The 19952-nt window shown below is 42.1% G+C and overlaps 1 protein-coding gene across 1 annotated transcript; it reads left to right on the top strand.

The window, feature by feature from the left end:
• The first annotated feature begins 368 nt into the window (after window positions 1–368).
• LOC135083729 (probable sodium/potassium/calcium exchanger CG1090) lies at window positions 369–18924 on the top strand. Its single transcript, XM_063978453.1, has 15 exons — window positions 369–549; window positions 1282–1421; window positions 1941–2051; window positions 2717–2858; window positions 3599–3709; window positions 4457–4634; window positions 5302–5448; window positions 9314–9414; window positions 12293–12402; window positions 14838–14963; window positions 15248–15332; window positions 16114–16278; window positions 16948–17050; window positions 18006–18136; window positions 18639–18924. The coding sequence occupies exons 1-15, from the start codon at window positions 369–371 to the stop codon at window positions 18836–18838; spliced, it is 2031 nt and encodes a 676-aa protein (XP_063834523.1). The 3' UTR covers window positions 18839–18924.
• The last annotated feature ends 1028 nt before the right edge of the window (window positions 18925–19952 follow it).

Here is a 19952-nt window from a genome sequence, read left to right as displayed (position 1 = left end):
CGGCTTAACATCAACTAAAGCCAACCAACTCAACCCTTCTGGGCAGTGTCTGGAGTGTAGGCCAAATCCTCCATCTGCCTCTGTCAAATCAGATATTCCTGAAGTGAAAACTAAATGACCTGCCCCCTAGACAAGTGGCAAAACGTTACAATTGTAATTTGTAACTCCGAAAAACGAATCACTTTACGGAGCGACCAAAAAAAATCAACCGAATTGAGTGAGACCTCCTTTTTGAAATCAGTTGAAAAGTGCTACTTGTAGGGTCTCAGATGATGATGCGTGACCAGAATAGGTATCAAGTGCAAGTTTCAGGCATAATCGAATCGCTGCCGATTCATCACAAACTTCTCTCTCTCTTCCAGCAGAGGATGCGTCGGCCGCGGCGGCATCGCTGGCTGACAGTGTCGGTGTTCTTCATCGCCTACTCGGTGCTGCAGGCCGTGTTCACGTCGTCCAACGCCTCGGAGCCCTTGGAGCCCCTGGAGGCTCCCGAAGCGAGCGAGAAGACCACGCCGATGCCTGATGTTAAGGAGGAAACTGCTAGTAAAGGTATGCAGCCCATTTGTTGTCCCGAAGTGTTGGTATGGCAAGCTATACTTGGCGACGTGTATAAGTACCCCCGGAAGTCCTTTTAGGTACATAGGTACTGAATATACTATTTCAATTCATGCTAGTGCTATCAATCAAATTATTGTCTGCTATTACAAGAAAGGATACTCTATCACAGAAACAAACAGTCTTAGGCCCGGTTTCCACCAAAGCGGAGCAGAGCAGAGAAGTGTCGGGCCGTCAAATTGTTCTATAGAATTTGACAGGAGCAGAGCTGTGCGGATCGGAGACTAGTAGTCGAAATAATGAATTCTAATTGGTAATTCAAAACACTTCTCTGCTGCGCTCCGCCTTGGTGGAAACCGGGCCTTAAAACTCAAATATCTTAAGAGGTTTCCAAGAAAATTCGTTCGTTCGTTCGTTTCAGCCTAAAGACGCCCACTGCTGGACAAAGGCCTCCCCCAAGGATTTCCACAAAGACCGGTCCTGCGCTGTTCGCATTCAGGCACCTCCCGCGACCTTCACCAGATCAACGGCCCACCTAGTGGGAGGCCTGCCCAGTGGCGGCGTAGCATGGGTAGGCACCCGGGGCGACGAAACCCACGACGACTTTGTTGAAAATTAACAGCAACAATCGATGTTTGTAATCTTTTCCTGGTTTAAGGGTCCCTTTTTCTTCTTGTATTTAATAGTTGAATAACATTAAATAGGTACTATATTTTCGCATTACAGGCGATGTCGGCGTTGATGTAGAGTTGACCAGTCAAAAGGCGACTGAGAGGGATCCAGGCGAGAGTGAGGAGGAGACCTCTTCGGAACGAGGGGAGGAGGACGAAGACAAGAAGACTTCTAAAGATGCTGGGTACAATGAGGTATGGTCCAAATTAAAATTAAAATTAACTGGTAACTTAGTTGACTATCTATAGATCATCCATGAGGACGCGCCCCACCATTCTTCCGCTAATGTTTGAGTGTTATCGGTACACGCTAAATCATCCATGAGTGCACACACACACTACAATTATTGCTCGGATCAAACTCCCCGCACCCCACGCTTCCCTCGACCAAAAATTGGTGGGGCGCGTCTTCGTGAATGAAACGATTTTCTAACATAAAATACACATAATAATATGTGTACAACCCGATCGAGCTAACCTCGCTGAAATGTGACTCTCTTACACTCACCGGCACACTTCTCCGCGTTCGCCCCGTCCGTACCAGAGCGTCAATGTAACGTCACGGCTGGCAAGTGCGCAATTAACTCGACCGGGTTGTAAAGACCCTTTGTAACTAGTTCAATTAAATAACTATGTGAAAGTAAGAATAAACTTTACTTAGGTACCTATTACACAGGTTTACATTTACTCAATTTTATATTTATACTTTTCTAGGATGAGGAGATGACAAAGCTCCGAGAGAAAGAAAGCAAGGCGGCGCATAAGGCTCTTATTCCCACCGTCCACCCCCTGAGGAAAGACTGCACCCCGCCTGCCATTGAACAGGTAAATAAAAGTATTTGTAACATACACAGCAAGGGACGTCCACCCACAAGGCTGGCAGATGACCATAATAATATAAAAGTTGCAGGAAAGGCGCTGGATGCAGGTCGCTACATATAACATAGCTACCGGTCAATCTTAAAATCATTAGGGTAGACCTAATAATAATACTACAACGCAGTGGAAATCCTCTGGCTGAAAAGATGATGAAGCAAGAGCTTCCGAGCTATCGCCTTAGGCATTCGGCGTAATTTATAATGTTTAACATTTGCGATTGAATTCGGTACGGTAATAAACTATGTGATATTAATTCTCTTCTGGAAGCAGAATTTCGAATAAGTAGGAGTTCAGCTTAAGTAAGTGTCCAACTGAGCTTTACTGAAGTTCTTACAGTTCTTTGCTACAGATAAGCCCTTAGGCACACAGATGTGGATTGCTTAGCTTAGAGCATCAAGTAGTCTTATGCCCGTATTCACAAACATTACTATGAGGTCTCACAGTACACGTGGACGCACAGGGTGACACATGAACAAACAGAGCTCTATTCAACGCTATGCCTTTGATTTGATGCCTCACTTATGTGAAGCATCGTTTGTGAATACAGGCGTTAGACCATCAAGTAGGTAGTCTTAATCCGGCCCTCGCTAAAAGCTTATGTTTTCCCACAGTTCCCCAAACCACTGATGGGCCAGAACGCTCGCAAGCACGGCGGGCTGATCCTGCACATCCTGGTGGCCGTCTTCACCTTCATCGGACTCGCTATCGTGTGCGACGAGTACTTCGTCTCCAGTCTGGACAGGATCTGCGAAGGTACCGTTTACTTTTAGCATTGTTCTGGAAAATAAATCCCAAATGGATCATACAAACAAGTAGTTCTTTGTGATAGTCCCTAATTTCATCAGCACTTTAAGATCTTAAATCACTCGACGAGAGCTGTGGCTCTAGAAAAAGTGCACAATATAATCGCAATCCAGTCTAAAAAAAGCCTTTTTTTGTATGGAGTTTTGACGGATTCGATTTTCGATTCAATCAAAAAGTGTAACTTGTCTACGAGGTCTGGACTTTCTTGATCCGAAGGCCCTGGTTGCGATACTCCAGCGGGAAACATAAATTAAAAAGAAACTCTCATGATTTTTTCTAGCTGGGTTAGGACTTAGCAGCCTTGGCTATGTTCGAATTAAATCCAAGAGTTTTCGTTACTTTACTTAGATTTTATGAAACACTAGAGCTGCTTTTACCAGATTACCAAACATAAAAATATGAACTCTATGACTATCGCCTAGACTTTAGAGCAGTGGTTCTTAACTGGTGGTCCGCGGACCACCGGTGGTCCCTGGAGACATTACAAGTGGTCCGTGAAGTGCACTTGCACACCTTGGTTAAAACCACTTTTAACTGATTTTTGCAGTCAAACTGGTTTTGAGCGATTATGAGGTGGTCCCTGACAAGACAGAAATTTGGTAAAATGGTCCCTCATGACTTAAAGGTTAAGAACCACTGCTTTAGAGTGAAAAGCAATTAAACATGGTAACAATTTGTCTTCATTACAGAACTCCAGCTAGCTCCCGACGTGGCCGGTGCTACCTTCATGGCTGCCGGCAGTTCCGCGCCCGAGCTGGCCACCGTCATCATCGGAGTCTTCTGCGCTCAGGATGATATCGGTAATAATCGTACCGTCTATGTTTTTCAGAAATAATGTAATGAAATAATGTAATGTGTGATCACATAGCCACGATTGCCGAACGGTGAAGGGGTCGGAGTGGCCGACTCGAGATCCGAGGAACGCGGGTTCGAATCCCATCGCCGCTCGACTATTGTGGTGAGCCCACTCGTAACACAAGCTTATTTAGCTTAACACGAGGGGCTAATGGGACTATTAGTAATTTGGGCAAAATACATATTGCTAATAATCTTAAAAAAAAAAATGTAGGGTTCAAATGGTGAAAAAATTTTCAAAATCGGTTCGGTAGTTTCGGAACCTATTTATTACAAACAAAAAAAAACGCTGTCCTCTTTATATTAGTGTATAAGACACAATACAAAATAAAGCAATAAAAATATTATAATTTTGCCCTTCTGTCAAAGAGGTGTCCGCTCAGCATAAATCGAGGCAACGCAGCCGTGGGCATTCCTCGACAATGATTTTCAGCGGAACGTTTCTATAAGGAGTTCCTTGTGGCGTTCTGGCCCCCTAGACAAGTTACAAAAAGCGACAGTTGTAATTCCGGGATTGCTTCGTTTCGGTACACAGCTTATTCAAAAGTTGATGCACCAGAATCCATCTCCAATCACACGTTCCTTCTCTTCGAACTTTTTAAACCCTGTCACTCCATAACTGCTAGGTTAGCAGGCCTTTTGACATAATCTAAAATACTTGTACTTCTAGCACATTTTTCTTCTCCCAACAGGTGTGTCAGGCGTGATCGGCTCTGCAGTGTTCAACATAATGTTCGTGATCTCAGTTTGCGCGCTGTGCGCCGGCACCGTCTCGCACCTCAACTGGTGGCCGCTGTGCCGCGACTGCTTCTTCTACGCTCTCTCCATCCTCGTCATGCTGTGCACGATCTGCAATGGATTCGTTTCTTGGTAAGTACTCCCCTGAACCACAGCAACCTGTTCTGCCCAAGGTACTTACATCAAATACTGGCGCCGAGCCGCCACGAAGTTTATTCCCATTAATCAGGGACCTAAAGTTGGCCGGCACCGTCTCGCACCTCAACTGGTGGCCGCTGTGCCGAGACTGCTTCTTCTACGCTCTGTCCATCCTCGTCATGCTGTGCACGATCTGCAATGGATTTGTATCTTGGTAAGTTTATTCCTCCCCCAAAACCCATTACAACAGCAGCCAGTCTCGCATCCTGGCGCTTGCTTGAATGTAGGGCGAAACCTTCACTTGCCATTTGGAGACAGTTGTGTCCCTAGGCAGTGAAGACTAATAACCTGCTAATGATGATAACATTCACATTTATCAGTCCCCATCTGTAAATACCTGAAGCTGACTAGCTCAATCTCTCCCGTTTGACTAAACTGATGGTCACTCTACAGGGACTGCTTCGTCTTAGCACTTTTTATCTTGGTCATGCTTTAGAAGATTGAATTTGTTTTCTGGTTCCTTTTGTAGTCGTTTCCTCATTTTTAAGGTCTGACTATGGGTCAGGTTGTAGCGTATACCTAAGGTGGACAAGCCCACAATCTACTCATTAGGGGCATAGCTACATAGGCAGGTTTTATTTATCATGTCATTTGTCTCCAGGCCCGAAGCCCTGTTCATGCTGATCATGTACGGCGTGTACTGCATCGCGCTGCGCTTCAATACGGCGCTGGAGCGCTGGGCCATGACGCTGCCGCTGCCCTTCAAGCTGCCCACCAGGGAGGAGCAGGCTGCTCTGGTCACTTACAAGTGAGTATTTGTCAACAGTTCTCCCTTCAGTTCCGTGGGTGTTCTTAAAACTGTGGTTCAGCCAACGAAGCGATGATGATAATGATCTGTCAACAGTACCTACCCTCTAAACGTCTTTGAAAATATTGATATATTTAGAGAATATGTTATGTAAAGCCTGACCAGGAACATAAAAACCCTGGCATAGAGGCGCGTCAATTGCATTTGATAGTGCAACACTGAGTACAGTCGTACCTGTGTTAAATTAATAGGCTAACTTTATGTATCAGGATTCTGGATTACGGGCTAATTTGATATTTTCATAAATTAACGAAAAAATATTATTATAGGTAACCTGGTTTAAATAAATTAAATGAAACCATCAATCGAGTTAGTAGGATTTAGGTATTTTATTATTTGTCAATAATCAAATTCAGAACTTGAATATTCAACTGCTATGTCTGCTCATGAACGCTTCAAACTCGGTACTTCTTTCCCAATTCCATAAAATTCAACACTTAGAAAGTGACAAAAAACTTTAAAATAGGTAGTTGAAACAAACCACAGCTAATTTTCATAGTGGACTGTACTATACGATAAACATGTCAGTCAATTTGACAACCTTTGTCGGAAACATTATTCAATGAAAATATTGTCCGAACCCTTAGTATTTCTCTTCGACAAATACTTTAACACATTGTGAACCACTTTTCTTTCACGACTATAAAAATATTTTAGCAATTTAATTCACAAAATCAATTGCGCACATTTAAAATAAAGTTTGTTTACACTTTGACAGCAATAGACTGACATGCAACGTGACATGACAATGAAGTTTTCAGTTACTGTTGCCATTAAAAGAAATTAGTACCATTAGTTTTCCGCAACATGGCGAGGGTTTTTATGTTCCTGGTCAGGCTATACCTAAATGATTCATGAATGAAAGGAAGAATTTTGCACATCTGTGCAAAGTATAATGTTACACCATCTTACTATACTAAATACTAATACATAAAGCAAATAGGTATTATATTGTAATCTGAAGTTGATTGAAAACCTCTTTATTGAAAAAACGCCGGTTCTTAGATCCGAAACACACCTTTTCGGGGAATCATTGCTTTAAACTTGCCATGTCCAATCGAAGAATCGAAACAACATTATATGGGCATTTCTACTGTACGGTGTATTTTTTCTCAATTCGGTGCTAAAATTTATATTTAGTTTTTTAAGTAGTTTCAATACAAAAAAATAAATGTAAAAATAGCATTGTCACTAAATATTGTGAAGTGGTTTATGAGAAATGTTAAGCATCGAATTGAGAGAGCACCGAATTGAGAAAATGAATCACGGAATTGAGAAATGAATCTCCAAATATAAAAATCGCTCCGCAAACTTAGAATTGATGACATTATGAAGAAATACCTAATGTATTTCAATAATTAATATAATAAATACTTAAAACGTTTTGATATCTGATTGCTGGTCTATTAGTTAGATGGTTCATTTTAGGTTTATGTGTCTGAAATAGGTACCAATGGAATAAAACAAAAATCCTAATCAATATGTTTAATTTTTTAATAAGGAACTATAATATTCTTAATTTTTATATATTATTTTAATTTTATTTAAATAAAACAAATTCATACATAACACAGGGTCTCTTTGTTTATTAATTCTTAACCTTAAACATAAAACAAATATTGCAAAACCCAAGAGCTAGATTGACCTGACACTATACCGAAGATATTATATCGGACGTCAGTTTGTACACGATTAAAATGGCACTCAAATAGCTGAAATACAACAAGGCACCAGGTATTACGGCATTATAGCTGAGCTTCGCCGGTACTAAAGGCTCTACAGAAGCAGTTCAATTCCGTCATTCTCGAAGAAAAAACGCCTCCGGCATGGCACAGAAGTGTGGTGAGCATTATAGACTCATCTCACTTATGAGGCGTGTTTACAAACTGTTTTCGAGAGTCCTTACGAATCATCTCGCTCGCAGACTCTACGACTTCTAGTCTTCCGAACAAGCTTATTTCCGAAAAGGCTTTAGTATTTTGGTACACACACAGGTACGCTACGGCAGATTATACAGAAGACCAAGGAGTCGCGATATCGGGGATGATACGGAGTCATGGCCTCCGTAGAGCCTTTCAACAAGTGGGTCTCAAAATGAACATGGACAAGACAAAAATCATGTCAAATGTCCGTGTTGTACCCACTCCTCTGAAGGTTGGAGACTACACTCGAAGTTGTTGACAATTGTGTATACCTGGGACAAGAGTCCAGATAGTTAGGTCCATCTTTGAAAAAAGGTCTATCGCTGAACGCTCAACTCAGCTAAGCATCGATCGGAAAGCTTCGCTATTACGTCTGAAAAACCGCAGCGTCTTAAGACAAAAGTCTTCTACCAGTGTGTGTTGCCAGTGATGGTGTATGGATGTGAAACTTGGTCGCTTACTATGAGCCTAATAAGAATCAGAAATGTGAAATCGGCAAGAGAACCAAAGTGACCGGCATAGCCCGTAAAATTGCATAAATCAAGTAGCAGTGGGCGGTGCACATAGCTCGTACAGATAATGTCTGTTGGGACTGAAAAGTTGTCGAGTGGAAACCACGGACCAGTGAGCAGGCCCCCACTAGGTAGACCGATCTGGTGAAGGTCGAGGGAAGAACCTAGAAGAATTATTTTAATAAGATAGCAATAGCAGTGTATTTTTTTTTAATGAAACCTCAAAAAATTAGTTTTATTGTCTTCTGTCCAATGACTGGTACGGTCCAATGATTGGTAGTTCACCCTATTATTATGCTCTATTGATTTCATTATTATTTTAAGTTACACAAACAATTTATAGCACAATAAAAGTATCTATTTTCATTTAATATCAATTCGGTGTACGTGTTTTCTCAATTCGATGCCCCATATTCCGCGGAATTGAGATCCACGGAATTGAGGAAAAATCACATTTCATCAAATTACTCGAAAATATTATAAATTACAACGATTTCTACCAAACGTAATGGCAGATATCAGTTAAATACTTAATTAATTCAGCAGTAATCTCATTAAATACTTCATGAACATTATTAATATCGCACACCGGTTTGAGAAATGACCAGTGACCAAAAATTCTGAGTGATTTCAAACCTCTGAAAAATGCTCCTCAAAGCGACTGATCCCTCTTTTATACTGCTTGACCACTCGAGTGCAACTGCTAGTTTATGGGAATCAGGCGTGGGTGTTCGTATTGTGCGTGGTTAGTGATATAGGAGCACAAAAGCAAAAATCACGGAATTGAGGCACACACGTCGGACAAAATTTAAATGTGTTACTGTATTAAAACCTAAGGACTTGCAATAAAGAAACTCATTTATATAGCTTTATTAACTATCCCTTGTTCTGTGAATGTGGGTTTCATAATGGGTAAGTTATTATTTCAAAAGTTATGAAGCAAAAACGAGTAAATTCTGGAAACCGGACACTCCATTTTAGGCCAAATTTCGCCCGTTTTTGAACTTTCGGATTTTTTCAAGGCGAGATGTAAAACCTGGCGGTCTTCTAAATATGCTCTCCATCAAGTCAAGAGTCCTATAAATACGTGTGATTTTTTTCAAGTCCGTACTTCAATTTTAAAGGTACTTTTTTCGCCCCAGTAGGTCGATCGGTCGTCCCCGTAGAAATGCCCATATCCATGAGTTCATCTCTAATCATCAGACAAATTAAAGAAGCAAGTGTGCTGCTTATATACAGACAACAGAAAATCAGCTATCTCAACATTTTTGATGCAAACTCAACTTTAATATAACTAATAACCCACAATGTTTAGCTTGATGTACCTACTGGCGTCTGTATGTATGTAATATGAAATGTGTTCACCACCAGGAGCGCTGTCGGCGCTCCGCCCGCGTCCGCGCCAGGCGTCGAGGGCCAGTACACCCAGATGGAAGGGCAGACCAAAGAGACGCCCCTGCAGAACCCCCCACGTAAGTGTACCACAGATGCAGTAATAACATTTTCACCGTCAGTTCAGTCATCCTTAGTCAAAGTCAAAGTCAAAGTCAAAATTTCTTTATTTGTTTAGACTAATAAATAGTTCTTACAAATCGTCATTTTGCTCTTAAGGAGCCTCTACATGTCTCATAATCTTTTTACCCTACCAGCGCTTTAGACTATCTAAACCAGCTCCGCGGTGGGAAGTAGGGCTTGAATACCGGAATTCCGGAATTTCGTAACTCCGGAATTTCGGATACATTTTTTCCGATATTTTAATTCCGGAACTGAAGCCAATATCGTATTCCGATATTGAAATTTTTCATAAATTATTTTAAGTTTTCATAACGTTTAAGTATCAAAATAGGTTCTTAGATATGGAAGTCCTTGAGATATGTATTCGCACCTTTATTAGTAATAATATTAAAGAGGCAATAGGGCGAAACCAAAGCTCCAAAATGTTCGCTAGAGACAACTCTAATGGGCGAAGCCAGCTGAAGAGAGCGGATGATAGAGTAAAACCTGTTAATAGCTCAGCCACAGGACAGTTCCAACAGCTAAGCTAACTCGATACTATACTGAAGATTAGCCGGACATCAGCTCTTACGTAATTAGGATGGCTCTCAAACAGCTAAAGAACAACAAGGCACCGGGTGATGACGGAATAACCTCGGAGTTTCTGAAAGCGGCAGGTGATAAGCCGATACTGAAAGTCCTTCATAGACTGTAACTCCATCTTACTCCAGGGAATAATGCCAGAGGCACGGAACAAAACGTGGTGTTTTTCTTTAAGAAAGGGGTAAAAGCCTTATTAAGGAATTACAGACCCATCTGGGTTCTGACTCTGAGTCATGTTTACAAGCTGTTTTGAGAGCCATCACGAATAGTCTTGCGCGTAGGTTCGATGACTTATAGTCTCTCGAGGAAGCCAGTTATCGAAACGTTTACACTACCATATACCGCATCTACACGCTACGGCAGGTTAAACAGAAGACCGAAGTCTAACTTGCCTATATGCTTGGCGTTCTTAGACTATGAGAAGGTCTTTGAGCTTGGCTGAACACGAGGGCGATTTCTCTACGATTCCTCTGCAGCGAGCTGTGAGGCAGGGAGATGTAATAACACTGGTCATCAAAAAAAAAATTGTTTGTTTCCTCTGATTTTTTTTCTGTTTCTATCTCAAATTGACGCATATTTTTTGAATAAGGCAACAGTTTTTCTCTAACAGCTTTTTTAAGATATAGCTATCTACCTTCATATATAATATTTTTACTTAGATTTTTGATTTAATTGGACAAAAAAAATTATTTTGTTGGTGTTTTCGATATTCCTTCGTTATGAAGATATTGTGTGCTTAATCCAGATTGCTTCTGCTACGTTTGTGGTAAATATAATATTTGAAAAATATCGAAAACCCCTATCAGACTTCATGAAAACTGCGTAACATCGACGCTTTAAAATAAATATTTGAAATTGAGTAATCAAGACCATAAATGGGTCATTTGTGTTCTAGAATAGGTAACCTACTTTAGGCCAACAAGGGGGCTACACAAAATTCCCGTTCCATGTGTCTCTGAAATAGTCGTAACGAACAATGCATTGATTACAAAAATTTTGACAAGTGCGGCTTCCCACACACACAACTTTTAGCTTTTCAGCTAAAGTTGATACAAACAATTTTATAAACATGCCTTTAGTTAGCCAAGACCGTATCACCGTACTTCCACCACTTTATTTTAACCTCGGCATCTTGAAACAGTCTTTGAAGGAGCTTGACAAAAGTGACGAATGTTATAATTTTCTTTCACGAAATTTTTCAGGATTAAGCACAAAAAACTTGAAAGCTGGTAATTTTTGATGGGACTAACATTAGGCAACTGGTAAATGATCGAAACATGTGTTGACCAGTGTAATACGTCGAAATCAACTCGGCTGGGCAGCGTTCGGGAAACTACATAACATCTTTTCGACCAAAACATTTCAGTGCCTTAAGACGAAAGTCTACAATCAGTGTGTGTTACCAGTAGTGATGACACACGGTTCGGAAACGTGGCCTCTTACTATAAGGCCTTATAATAAGCTCAAAGTTGCACACCATGGTATGGAGAGTGCTATGCTCGGTGTTTCTTTTCGAGATCGAACCAGAAATGAGGAGATTCGTAAACGAACTAAAGTTGCCTGACATATAGCGATCGGATTACCAAGCTAAAGTGGCAATGGGCAGGAGGGCACATAGCACGTAGAACAGACGGCCTATGGGGCAAGGTTCTAAAATTGAAGGCCACATACGTGTACGTGTTTGTCGGGAGGCGCTTTCTTTTTTTAACCAACTCCGGAACTAGAACCGGAATTCCGGAGTTGAGTGCCCAATATCGGAAATCAGTTCCGGAGTTGAAAACTATCCGATATTGCAAGCCCTAGTGGGAAGTCGAAAGGCGGCGACAGAGACAAGAGAATTAAAAATTAGGGATTGATGGTGAAAACGGGCATGAGACAGGATACCGCGACCGTTACTTGCCTTAGGTTTCTGTCTCCTGTCTTTGTCTCGCTTGCGAACTGACACTTATAGTGACAGTTTTTATTCCGATTTTCGCTTCTCTCTGCCTTTTTTTTACGAAGTTAGGCGGTTATCACACTGCGCCGCGCTCCGCTTTGATTTCATATAAAAAATCACGCGCGCGGACGCGTTGTCAGTGTGAAGTGCCGCGCGTGTTTTCTATACAAACTGAGGTACTTGCATACAATTATTAAATCTGTCGCCCCGCGCTCCGCGACGGAGCGCGGCGCAGTGTGATAACCGCTTTACTTCGCTCCCTGATAGCTAATTTTCAAAGGTTTTAATAATTAAAATAAGTATTGCTCCTATTTTAGCTTACAATCCTGATGCGGCGTATGATAACGTAGCGTACAACGCGGACCCGGCCCAAATGTGGGACCCGAATCAGGAGTGGGACCCCAACACTGCGTGGAGTAGCGATCAGGTGACTATCAACATCCAAAGTCGAAATAACTAAGTGTTTAAGTGCTGGGATATCTGAGCAAAGGTGCTGCAGATCAAGTGCATAAAGCTTCAACCACACCTATGCGTGCAGATCGCCACCGGCGCTATCATAGGTCAATGACAGGTCGCGCGACCCATGACAGTCCGCGCGACCTGTCATTGGCCTATGATCGCGCCGGCGATGGCGATCTGTACGCGTTGGTGTGGTTCAAGCATAACTGAGGTATGGGAGCGGCACACGAGGGAATGACTTGATAGACATACATCTGTAGCACATTGCTGAAGTTTGACGTCACAAAAACCTCTCATTCCGCTCCCATATCACGGGAACTGACTCAGTTATTCGCTGGACCTGTTACTTATACAGGGTGTTTGGCGCATCGTGTGCCAAAATTATTTGGCGGATAGAATGGGTCATTTCCTATATTTTCAGCCCCCATAACACGTTCCATGCCAGGCGGCTACTTTTAAATTAATTTTTTTAGTAATTTCACCAAAATACCCAAATCGCATCATTTAATTTCGATTTAAAAAAAAACTACTAGGCGCAGCCCTAAAGTAAATATTTTGTTTTGACGTGCATTAATGTAGGGTTGCATCAAATCTAAATTTACTGGCAAATATCATCTAGTTTTTTTAAAATTCAGCTTTGAAGTTTTCAGAAAAGTTAAAAACGGACTGAACATTTAAGTTTACATGGGTATATTTTTTTTTTAAAAGAGATAGCGATCTTCGGATTTTATCAAAACTTCTCTAGTCTATCCTCATTCAAACGGTATACTAATCTTGTTTAAATAATAACAACAACTTCACAAATTACTTAAATTAGTGCATTGACTCTACTCGGACTGATTTGCGAAATTTGTGTTTATAGCTCCTTTATGTGTGAATAGCACGTTTAACACCTACAGGTAAAAAATATTTATCTTATGCAATGTAAAAACCTTTTCCCAATCGTTTTTCAATGTGGATTTCTTGAATTTAAAGACGAAAATAATTATTTTGATCGTTTATTAATTATTACAAATTTTGTTCAAAATGGCCTCGGCAACGTATACACTCACGACATCTTCTTCTAATTTTCTCTTTTTATTACTACAAAGGCGTTTTCTACTCGTGGATTGGAAGAGATGGCCCTATACAGTGGCCTACACGTTCCCCAGACCTAACTCCGTTCGATTTTTACGTCTGGGGACAAGCTAAAGAACTGGTGTACGTAACGGATTCAAACAATAGAAAAACTACAACGAATAGAAAACGCCTTATTAGTAATAAAAAGAGAAATGTGACTGCATACGACAACAGTCGAAATTAGAAGAAGATGTCTTGAGTGTATACGTTGCCGAGGCGGACATTTTGAACAAAATTTGTAATAATTAATAAACGATCAAAAAATAATTATTTTCGTCTTTAATTTCAAGAAATCCACATTGAAAAACGATAGATGAAAGGTTTTTACATTGCATAAGATAAATAATTTTTACCTGTTAGGTGTTCTACGTGCTATTCACACAAAAAGGAGCTATAAACACAAATTTCGCAAATCAGTCCGAGTAGAGTCAATGCACTAATTTAAGGAATTTGTGAAGTTGTTGTTATTATTTAAACAAGATTAGTATACCGTTTGAATGAGGATAGACTAGAGAAGTTTTGATAAAATCCGAAGATCGCTATCTCTTTTAAAAAAAAAATTATACCCTTGCAAACTTAAATGTTCAGTCCATTTTTAACTTTTCGGAAAACTTCAAAGCTGAATTTTAAAAAAACTAGATGATATTTGCCAATAAATTTAGATTTGATGCAACCCTACATTAATGCACGTCAAAACAAAATATTTACTTTAGGGCTGCGCTTAGTAGTTTTTTTTTAAATCGAAATTAAATGATGCGATTTGGGTATTTTGGTGAAATTACTAAAAAAATTAATTTAAAAGTAGCCGCCTGGTATGGAACGTGTTATGGGGGCTGAAAATATAGGAAATGACCCATTCTATCCGCTAAATCATTTTGGCACACGATGCGCCAAACACCCTGTATATTTTCTATCATATTTGTTGAATACTATACATTATATTCATTTATTAGGTGCTCCTCAATACCGCAAATTAGCACAATAAATGTACCTACCTACTTATTCTCTTCGCTTTTCTATATTTTTGTTATATTGTGAGTTGTAATGTTCACTGTGGGCCACGTGTCCCTCTCATGGTTTCTGCAGAATACCAGTGGCCGTAACGTGCTCCCGAGTACGTTATGGCCTCATACTGAGTAAGAGGCCAATTTGGTACAACAATTTTATTCTTTTTGCTGTTTATGTTGATTTGCATCATTATATTTTTATATTTTTTTTCTTTCTTTCCCTCAAATAGATCCAACTCCCTAAGCCCTATTAGTAATTGACTTGTATTTGCCTTAGCCGCAAGCCGTCGCAGCCCCGGCGATGAGCTGGGGCGCGCACGCGCAGTCGGTGACGTCACCCGAGCAGCCGCAGCAACAACAGCAACAACAACAGCAGCAGCAGCAGCCGCAGCAACCACCACAGGTAAAATCTCATTGTCTTCATTTCAGCCGCAATGGCAGGATTAATTCTAAGTCTAGGCGCAGACCATCGACTTTTAGTTGGCCGATAGTTGAGTCGGGCTTTTAATCAGTACGGAGATGTATGAAAGTGCGCACATTACACCGATTTGGTATCGGCCGATTCTTCATACAAATTGAAATCGGGCCCAACTATCGGCCAACTATAAGTCGGTGATCTGGTAGACCGCTATATGTATACGCGCATGATTCTACAACTGTCATGTTAAAAACTTATTTATTTTACAGCCCGCCGCCGCGCCTGCGTACTACAAGGCCAAGGAGTACAACCCCGAGACCGCCGTCAACCCTCTCGTCAAGCCGATTGGAGCCAGTAAGTTTATGACCCCAGAATGGTCTGGAAAGACACGTTTCGATAACAACTCATTTATAAAGGCCTATTCAAACCTGAGCGATATTCGCTGCCGCTGTGGGTAGAGGTACATACCGCGCGGGTTTCGCTCAGGTATTTAGTATCAAGTACCGCGGCTAGAGCGTTTTCTCTGCCGCAGACGGTAGCGAATACCGCTTAGGTCTGAACAGTATTATTACCGCATACCCACTGGGTTTTCTCTGCCGCAGACGGTAGCGAATACCACTTAGGTCTGAATAGGCCTTAATGCGAACAGCTAGGGACTGGAATGAGCTGCCTGCTACTGCTTACTTACTGTCTTTCCTAAACACTATAGGTAATCCGGGCCTTTTCAAGGCGAGAGTGAATAGGCACATTACAACAGGGCAGATATGTACGTACCACCCTAGATTGCATCTCACTTAACACCAGGTGCGATTGCGGACAAATACCTACCTTGTCATGCATAAAAAAAAGACACGCCCTAGATACGCTAATGATTGTGATTAAACGAATGTTCTTCAAAAAACTGATGAGTTAGAGCGCGTTCACATTAGGGCGTTAGAAGTGCGAAAGCAGCGCGGCAGCGGCGTTTTTATGTGAAGGCATACATCCGCTGCCACATACTTAGTACGAGTATAAAATTATCCGCAGCGCGTTTGTCGCGCTGTTAAATTCGCCTAAATGTGAAAGCGCTATAAAAGGTTAAGGAAACCCGCATTGCCTTACCATGGAGTATTAACAAGCTGTATTTCTCTCCCAGACCCAATGCAGTTGGCCTGCTGGTACGTGGCGTACCCGATCCACTGGTCGTGCCGGCACACCATGCCCGACTACCGCGGCCGCTGGTACCCCGTCACCTTCATCGTCTCCATGCTGTGGATCTCATTCTACTCCTACTTTATGGTGTGGATGATCACTATCATCGGTGAGTGAGAGCATTATTAGTATGTGCCATATTTTTTTATAGCGTATAAAGTCCGGTCGCCGAGCACGTAGAATTTCGTCCAATGACCCCAAGCTACCCATCCTTATCGCTCGCGCGTAATTATTGCTGTCATGTCGTGCTCGCACACTCACTGCGGCCGCGGCCGCCCGTCGCACAGTCGCGACAGCAATATAATTATTACGCGTGAGCGATAAGGATGGGTAGCTTGGGGTCATTGGACGAAATTCTACGTGTTCGGCGACCGGACTTTACATACCTACATACCTCCTACTTTTGAGATGGTATGGAAGAGTCAAAAGGAGCCAAAAGTCTAGCAATTTCTTACATTTTCCAGTTTTTAAAAGAGCCAACCCGAGAAAACAGGGCATTCTATCGAGCACGGCCTGATCCTTAATTTCCTAGGCCCCCAGAGGTTTAAAACTAGCTCTTTTCGTGGATGGCTATAGAAAACTTGACACCGCCATGATTTTATTCCAAAGTATGTAGACAATTTTAGTCCTCGTTAAAAAGTTGTTATAAAGGTAGTAGGAAAGCGCTGGATGCAGGCCGCTACCAACCGGTCATAAATCATTGAGGCCTGTGTTCAGCAGTGTACGTCCTATGACTGAAATGATGATGATGATGAAAACTTTTTCTCATGTGATGCAGGCTACACGCTGGGCATCCCGGACACGGTGATGGGGCTGACGTTCGTGGCGGCCGGCGTGTCCGTGCCCGACGCGCTCTCCTCGCTCGCCGTCATCAAGGAGGGGTAACTTTGTTATTAATACCGAATCACTTAGGCCTCAGCCTCGAATTCAGCGGGCAACGGCGTGGGAACGGCGGCGGCGCGGGAGCGGGGCGGGCAACGCAGACCCGTTCTCGAAACAAGCGGGCAGCTCGCGCGGCGCTTTAGCGGCGAAGTGTTGTGATCGGGGTTGTGTTGTCGAGATATTTGTTTTTATTCGCAAACGAAATGTCTGAACAACGGCGACAATTTTATTTCGATTCAAATTTATTCCTAACGCTCGATTTATTGTTGGCAAAAAAAGGAGTGCGCTGCCCACTCGTTGCCCGCTCCCGCGCCGCTGTTTTCGAGAACCGGTCTACTTATTTGATTTTACGCATAAGATCCTGCCGCCCGCCGCCCGCCGCCCCGCTGCCCGCTAAATTCGAGGCTGAGGCCTTAGGGTTTTCTACGTTAGTTTCTTTGTTTATGACAGTTTATGAAGTTTTAGGACGCCGCTTCAAATTAGAGGCGTCGCGCATCGTAACGCAGTGGCGCCACTGTGGCGCTTCCTCACACCTCTAATTTGAAGGCGCCCTATGGTTTCGCCGCCCTCTCCCTTTCGTCTCTTTGTGAGTTGCGCGGACGTCCGATCGCCGCACGTCGTTTGACCGTACCGTGTACTATGTCGTTTCTATTCTGATAGATACGATACGACCATTGTAGAATTACGGAGCTTCACCGCTCAGACGTCGCAACTCGCAACGCCAACGCAACGAACAACGTACTGTCAACGCTCGTGTGGCATGGCATTCTATTAGTGCCACACAAACACTCCAATTTGTACTAAACTGAAAGTACTCTATTTTGCTATTGTGTTTACTGTTTACACTGAGGTTCACACGATGTTACTTAACTTAATTTGCACTGGGTCAAATACACATTTTCGTTGTAATTCGCAGTAAAAATATTAAAACTCATAATTTTCACTTTAACTTAGGTATGGCGACATGGCGGTGTCCAACGCGGTGGGCTCCAACGTGTTCGACATCCTGGTGTGCCTGGGGCTGCCGTGGTTCATCCAGACCGCCATCATCCAGCCCGGCAGCCACGTCAACGTCATCAGCAAGGGTATGTTCTTTGATTCATCATCATCATCATTTCAGCCATAGGACATCTACTGCTGAACCATAGGCCCAATGATTTTCATAATGCCCAGTTGGTAGCGGCCTGCATCCAGCGCCTTCCTGCTACCTTTATGAGGTCGCCGGTCCACCTCGTGGGTGCACTCCAGACCTTGCTGCTTCATTGACCGTTAAAAGAAAGATGGAATAATATACCATCTGTTGGGCATCTGAAGGTCGCGGGAAGCGCAGAACAGCGTATCCTCGAGGGGTCTTTATCCAGCATAGGACGTCTATTGGTTGAGCTACTGCCATGAGCGTAGCTACTCAACTTTTAGGCCAGGGCAGTCTGGCCAGGGGTGAATCAGATGTTTTAGTAAGGTCCCCGCTCTTTGACACTTTATAACGAAAAATAATGTAGGAGTTTACAATTTCCAGGTGGAAGTAACTGCTCTCCACTCGATACACCAATGCCTATTGCGTTATTTTAAATTCCTCTACTTCCCCAGGTCTCATCTACTCCACCCTGTCCCTATTCTCCACGGTGGTGTTCCTGGTGGTAGCCACCCACGCCAACGGCTGGAAGCTGGACCGCAAGTACGGCGCCGTGCTGATGGTGTGGTACTTACTCTTCATCACCCTGGCCAGTCTCTACGAGCTGAACGTCTTCGGAATGTTCAACCCGCCCGACTGCATCTCTAGCTACTAAATAGTTAACTTGTAGCGGTTGTTTTTTGGCCTTTGATAAGTGACAAGTTTGAAACCACCTAAAGCCCGAAAATGTTTTGAATAACAAATCAGCATAGCTGGGCATTAACTCGTTAATCCGTTAATCGTTAATTAACGAAGTTAACATTTCTATTAACGGATTAACTTTTAAGTTAACTTTAAAAAATGTTAACGGACTCGTTAACTTCCGTTAAATTATCCTAAGTCCGTTAATCGTTAATCCAGTACCTACTATTTACCAAAAAGATACAGCAGGCACGCTGAAAAACACGTTCTGACAAGTACGTTCGGGCTTCCAGAACTTCTAGAACCCAAAACAACAGTTTTTGTAACCAGATCACTAACGACACTTACTTGTTAGTATGTGTGGGACAACTCTTGCAACTGAATTTAATACCAGTTTTCCTGAACCGATTGAGCTGCTTGGTATACTTATGTAAGTACGATGACAATGCAATGTTATGGTACCATTGAGCTGGTCTGATGATGGAGTCATGAGGTAGCCATAGGAACTCCTAAATTCCTCCTCCTAAACGGCGGCATCGCATCGAATTTGGGTTTGTTGGATTTGTCTTCTAGAGCACTTTAGTACTAGATGATGACCAGGGTCCTGATGATGGAGTAAGGAAGTGGCCATAAGAATTCCTAAACGAAACGGTGGAAACTTATCGAGTTTGGGTTTGCTTGATTTGTCTTTTCGAGCACTTTGGTGCTAAATTGTATTGTAATTGAACCAAGGCTCTGAGATTGAGATATTTACTACTTAAAAGTGAATAAAATTATAATAATTAAAAAACTTTTTTAAAAACAAGCTTTTATTCTGAAATGCAGTTGTACTAAAAGGAAAAAAATAATTGTACTTAATTATGCAAGGTTCAAATAATTTCGAAAGCTAGTATCACGCATGGAATTTATTCGTCTTTTATGTTTGCGCTACAAGCTTTCGAAATTATTTGAGCTTTGCATACAATTATTTTTTTCGTTTTATTAGGGGAGAGTTCGGTATATTGTACCGCCGGGTAAATTGTACCACCCTCATATTTCGTAAAGTATTTATTGAATGTCTGTAATTGCAACACTCAGCGATACACAAC

Source organism: Ostrinia nubilalis, chromosome 24 (assembly GCF_963855985.1).
Source record: "Ostrinia nubilalis chromosome 24, ilOstNubi1.1, whole genome shotgun sequence".
NCBI lineage: Eukaryota > Metazoa > Arthropoda > Insecta > Lepidoptera > Crambidae > Ostrinia > Ostrinia nubilalis.
Note: the sequence above shows the minus strand (reverse complement) of the source record. Positions and strands in the feature narration are given on the sequence as shown.

Bases quoted from the DNA above. Each gene is read 5' to 3' on its own strand.
- LOC135083729 (XM_063978453.1), top strand. From the start codon at position 369: ATGCGTCGGCCGCGGCGGCATCGCTGGCTGACAGTGTCGGTGTTCTTC. The intron at 5,449-9,313 runs GTGAGTATTTGT...GTTCACCACCAG, and splicing joins GCTGCTCTGGTCACTTACAA to GAGCGCTGTCGGCGCTCCGC. The intron at 18,137-18,638 runs GTATGTTCTTTG...CTACTTCCCCAG, and splicing joins CGTCAACGTCATCAGCAAGG to GTCTCATCTACTCCACCCTG.